This window comes from Geotrypetes seraphini, chromosome 5, assembly GCF_902459505.1.
Source record: "Geotrypetes seraphini chromosome 5, aGeoSer1.1, whole genome shotgun sequence".
In the NCBI taxonomy this organism is placed as follows: Eukaryota; Metazoa; Chordata; class Amphibia; order Gymnophiona; family Dermophiidae; genus Geotrypetes; species Geotrypetes seraphini.
The window spans coordinates 40,713,530-40,718,247 of record NC_047088.1 but is presented as its reverse complement, the minus strand read 5'-3'; the positions used below and the strand labels follow the sequence as shown (position 1 = coordinate 40,718,247).

General features: G+C 41.7%; 1 protein-coding gene across 1 annotated transcript; it reads right to left on the bottom strand.

Moving 5' to 3' along the window:
• Window positions 1-1,513: 1,513 nt before the first annotated feature.
• LOC117361451 (zinc finger protein ZIC 4-like) lies at window positions 1,514-3,918 on the bottom strand. The gene is made up of 2 exons (XM_033946810.1): window positions 3,291-3,918; window positions 1,514-2,199 (listed from the first exon to the last, which is right to left on the bottom strand). The coding sequence occupies exons 1-2, from the start codon at window positions 3,916-3,918 to the stop codon at window positions 1,514-1,516; spliced, it is 1,314 nt and encodes a 437-aa protein (XP_033802701.1).
• Window positions 3,919-4,718: the final 800 nt, after the last annotated feature.

Sequence of the window (4,718 nt, the reverse complement as noted above, 5' to 3'; positions counted from 1 at the left end):
CCCTCCCCCTAATGCCAGCCAAGCTTCAAGTCTGCAAAATTCCTGAACTAGGCAAATGGTATTTGATTATGGAGATATTTCATAACAAAGGAAGATATTTTTTTGAATTATCTCACTATTTAGTTCTCTCTCTTATTTCCTTGCATGATTTTTGCACACCTCAGAACCTTGCAGAGTTGAGACCTCTAGGTTTACATTTTTGTTATTCCTTTTTACTTTTGCAGTTTTTAACTTTGCAGGAAAGGAAATGTTTGCACATTTATCAGCATAAATCTAATGTGGAAACATGGGAATCATACTCCCATAGTGAATTGTAAAGTTTATAATGTTTCTGTATAACATGGAGGTCCTAGAAATTAATGGCAACCATACACCTATCATCTGATGAGGAATTGCTATACTGAGAATAAAAGACACACAATACATGAGCAATGCAAGCTTACCACTTCCAACTAGACTTTCCTTTCAACATATGGCATATTTAACAGGTCACTATCTTCTTGATTTTCATCCCTTCTTGCCCAAACTATTTGATTGCATGCCAATGGCATTGTTTAGCGATTAACCACAAAACGCTCACGTAAGGTTTTGAGGGGCTGCTGAAAAGTTCTCAACCCAGCCAAGGAGAGAATGATGCGGAGCCATGAAAACAAGTTATTCCACACGTCTCTTGACACGTTTCGTTTCATTTCATGCCTTTGAAATGAAAAGTGTTAAGAAAAGTGTGGAATAACTTGTACGTTTCATGGCTCCGCATCATTCTCTCCTTGGTTGGGCTGAGAGCTTTTCAGCAGCCCCCTCATAGGAAGAAAATTATTCCCGCCTAAAACGTTCACTTTTAATTTGGGAACTATTGATCAGTTGATTTAATATCAGATTAGCTTAATTATTGTGTATAGCCAAGGAAATTATTATTGCATCCTATTTCATTAAAGAATAGGCCCATGTAAAATAAGTGAGTGGAACTGTTATTTGCTGCTAATAAACCTATCGAACACACAGTTGAAGACTTCTTTAAAAATGCTTAGTCTTGCACCACTAAGCTGTGGGAAAGAGTACTGTGCTAAGCTGGCCTAAATTTTACAAAACCATGATTCATATGACTTCCTTTAACTCAGCATGCTGAAAAAGAGTCATGCCAAAGCTTTTTTTGAGCTTTGAATAATTAGGTCTAAAAGGCATTGTTTAGCACATTTTAAAACTGAACTTCACATTTTCTAACCAACACTGAAAGATATAACTATTAAAATTAATAACGAGGATTGCAATACTATTAAACTAAGCTCGTTGGATTTTATTTCTTGAATTATGAACAACTGTAGTTAGTTTACAGCCATATTTCCATAATTTATTAACACGACTCAGGCTAAACAGATAATAGATATCATATTTTTTTTATGGACAGCCCACCTAAACTATTTTTTTACTGCTACTGGATAGTAGCGTTTTGACATGGCAGAACAATGATGGTGGGCCAAATTCATCATGTCTTAGCTTTCATAATCTTTGCGAGTCATGCCAAACCTATAGTTCCTGGCTCTGTGTCCTCTGAGGAAACTCTTACTGGCAACTTGCATAGGGCGCAGTGGGTCACATGGTCCCATGCCTGGCACTCTTTTGCCAGGCCAGTGGGCAATGTTAAAGGGTAAGGCTCTAGCAAGGCTTGCAAAACTGGCACCCGCATTAAGGGCGACTTTGGCAGGAGCGATTGGAAAGCATTTGTTGTCCTCTTTCTCCCAGAAAGAAAATACTGCTCCTGCTCTGACGTCTCAGTAGGAACAAGCAACGTGCTTCCTGTTGCCCGTTGTCCCTGCGAAGCCTGAACCCTCCGGGTGTAGATATGGCGTCTCTTGGAAGGGCAGGGAGACTCCATTGCAAAGTCTGGCGGGGCCGAGTTCGCCTGGCTGGCGGTGGAAGAGGGCAACGGTGTTGGCTCCCTCTCTGTTATCTGGTGAACCGAGGCCACTGTCTGGGTGGAATTAAAACCACCCTGCGCTGTAGTGTTGTCTGGATCCGTGCAGATGTGCATTTTCATGTGCTTTCGAAGAGAACTGGGGTGTGTGTACGATTTCTGGCACCCTCTTACTTTGCAAATGTAGGGTTTATGGCTGCAGTGCACGTGAGTGTGTTTCTTTCGGTCACTGCTGTTGGCAAACCTTCTATTACAACCCTGGAAGTCACACTTGAATGGTTTCTCCCCTAGAATAGAAACCCAAATGCTCACAAAAAAGGAACTGAAGCGATCGAATATGTAAGAAGGATGATAATAACGTGTTAGCAGGAGGCAACAAGTAATTTCCAAGATCAAAAGAACCTATTATTTTAGGGATTATTTTTCATACCAGGAACTGTTAACTATCTAGCTTTGTAGAATTTTCTGTGATCTGTGATGCTTGTATATGGACAATATATCACCTAGAACAGGGGATACCTCAACATTTGGTAAAATATTAGGTTCTTGTGAATTTGTGAGAAGAAAAAAAACACACACACACACACACACACACACACAAAACCCCGGAAGCTATGTAGCCTTTCATTGGATTACTCTTCCATAGACCATTTACCGCCATAGTTACCGTTGCTCAGGACTGGGCTACATTGATAGAGCTACTGAAGGAGAAAAATCAACTCTATCCATGGATCGCTGTCTAGATTAATAAATAGTTAAAAAGGGAAGAATCCCTTCTGGGGCGCCGTAATGGGCTCATTCAGAAGTTGCAAAAGTTCCATCAGAAAAAAAAAAATCATTTTAGGGTTTCCGAGAACCCCATTGTTTCCAGGGTTTGAATCGCACGCGATGGCATTCTGGATGTACTAAACACACACACCCTCCCTCTCTCTGTGTATCTACCCATATGTGTGTGCACGCAGGCACACGCTGCACGCAGATACAACGCAACTGTTTAATATGCATATGCAATGGAATACACTGCTTGCAATTACACTGTGGCTTGTAATTATTTTAATCTGTAGACAAAAATCATCTAAGCATGTATGGGGTTGTATTTCTATGTGCTAAATATGATGGAAACTGTGATGTGTGTGTGTGTGTGTGTTTTTTTAATAGAACAGATTTTAATAATGACATCAAACTAAGCAGCAGATAGTGACAGCTATCGAGCTCAACAGTTAATTTTATACCATGTTAACCTGTAGGGAAATTAACCGTACGGTTTTGTTCGACTTTTGCACTTTCGAACTGAAGGGGGAAACCCCTCCCCCCAAACAAGCCCAACGTTAGAAGTGGATTTTGTTATTACTACTAACCAGGTAGCTAACTAACTAACCTGTGTGGATTCTTTTATGTATCTTCAGGTTTTCAGATCTTGCAAACACTTTTTCACAGCCAGGGAACGGGCATGAGAACGGTTTTTCCCCGGTATGCACTCTGACGTGGTTTATCAGTTTATATTTAGCTTTAAAGGGTTTCTCCTCTCTAGCGCAGCCCTCCCAGAAACAAATATGGTTGGCTTGCTCTGGTCCCCCGACGTGCTCGGCGATATGGTTAACTAACTCGTGCATGGAGCGGAAGGTTCTGGAGCAGGATCGCCCCGAAATGTGATCTTTGCTGTCAAGCCACTTGCAAATCAGTTCTTGTTTGATGGACTGTCCAGGAAAAGCGAGACGTGCGTCCTTTCCTCCGTTCAGTGCAGTGTTCATGGTGTTGTAAGGAGTAAAGTGGTCCCCTTTCACTCCGGTCACTTTGCCCAAGTCCGACTTCCCCATCAGATCTCTTGAAAGCCCCAGGGCTACCTGCCCATTAATATTTCGAGAAATGACCTTTGGCTTCTGCATGGGTGATGGAGTGGAAGAAGGGTAGGCTTCACTTTCTCCGTGCCTGGTTAGGTCTTGGTACATCCCAAACACACGGTGGCAGAAAGTTGGTGAAGACAATTGGTCTGCAACTCCGGGCATTATGGATCTCGAGAGATCCCTGTCAACTGCTAAAAACCATGGCAATAACCAGCAACCAAAATGACAGAAAAGTGGGGATCCAACCTAAGAGGAGGGCGAAGCCTCTCCAGAATCTGGCAAACTGTGAGTGGAGGCGAGTTTTAAGGAATTGCCAGTGGGGTGCCCTAAATTTTCCAGTACCAAAGGTGGCAGCACCATGCTGAGTTCGGCATTACCATCCCCAGGACAGACATGAGAGAGAGAGAGATCAACTATTGAACCTTCTCATATTGGTCTGACTATAGGTGGGTGAAGATCGTGCAGGATTAATTAGCCTTATTCCTTAGATTTTCTTAGATGTTAGCTCTTGAATGGCTGCGAGAACCTGGCAATATCTATCTAACGTTTGGGGGGGGGGGGGGTGTTTCTGTACTGTACTATATGCCCTTATGATTCATAGCCCTTAAAGTGATAGTAAAATGCATCAAAACATGCTCCAGTGTGATATATAAAAGCACAGCGGGACGATCTGCTTTCAGAAAGGGGGCTCGATGATTGGCTAGGCTCCGGCGTGATTGACAAGAGCTTAGTTCGGTAGAAAGAAGACACGCAAGCTTTCTCAGCGTGATATCTTTTCTAAAATATATCACACTATCCTTTGAAAAGCACCGCACAGGATAAGAAAATAACGCTTTACTGCTGGTTTTATAGCAAGATTTAAAAAAATGCAACCAAATTTTTTTTTTTTTTAAAAAAGAACACCAAACAAACAAACGAAAAAAAAAAAAAGTGTGTTCCAAATAAAATGTTTTAATTAGCTT